This window comes from Opisthorchis viverrini (genome assembly GCF_000715545.1).
Source record: "Opisthorchis viverrini unplaced genomic scaffold opera_v5_8251, whole genome shotgun sequence".
Lineage (NCBI taxonomy): Eukaryota > Metazoa > Platyhelminthes > Trematoda > Opisthorchiida > Opisthorchiidae > Opisthorchis > Opisthorchis viverrini.
The window spans coordinates 1-606 of NW_008761877.1; the positions used below are offsets into that span (position 1 = coordinate 1).

At 44.9% G+C, this 606-nt stretch overlaps 1 protein-coding gene across 1 annotated transcript; it reads left to right on the forward strand.

Annotated features, from left to right (window-relative positions):
- Nucleotides 1-19: 19 nt before the first annotated feature.
- T265_16229 (hypothetical protein) lies at nt 20-352 on the forward strand (the record flags this gene model as incomplete). The annotated part of the gene is made up of 1 exon (XM_009179796.1): nt 20-352. A coding segment is annotated over one exon (333 nt), but the record flags the coding sequence as incomplete, so codon positions are not given.
- Between the last annotated feature and the right edge of the window lie 254 nt (nt 353-606).

Genomic DNA, 606 nt, shown 5'->3' on the forward strand with positions numbered 1-606 from the left:
ACAGGTACTCAAAACTCGGATGTGTCTTCGAAAAAGTGGACAGTATTCCTCCATATTTGACTGCGCCAGGAAGCTCTACCATGAAAATGGATGGAGAATATTCTATCGGGGCTACGTGCCAAACATTCTGGGAATCTTACCGTACGCTGGAATAGAATTGGCTCTTTTTGAAACGTTCAAACAAACCTACGCACGATGGACTAGTAAGGATGGCAAAGAACCTTCCGGTCCGCCGTCTGTCTATGTATCTGTATCTGCTGGGGCATTGTCCTCTGTCTGTGGTCAACTTGGCACGTATCCTTTGGCACTGGTTCGGACAAAGCTCCAGGCACAGACAGCAGGATCGGAAAGGGTGAGTGTGCATGCTGAACATGCCGGGTAGTGCCAAAATTTTAGCCCGACTTTTGTCGAAATTTTACAAGTTACTTATTGAAGGAAACAGTAGAGAGAATTGATTACCGTTAGACAAGCAGCTGGAGGACAGGAATGTCAAAGTCACTAGTTTTTGTTTGTTTACTAACTCCTCATTTTTGGATGATCTGAAGATAATGCATGCACATAATCTCTCTTCCGTCCCGACGCAGTTACCCCAGTAAATTCACAGTA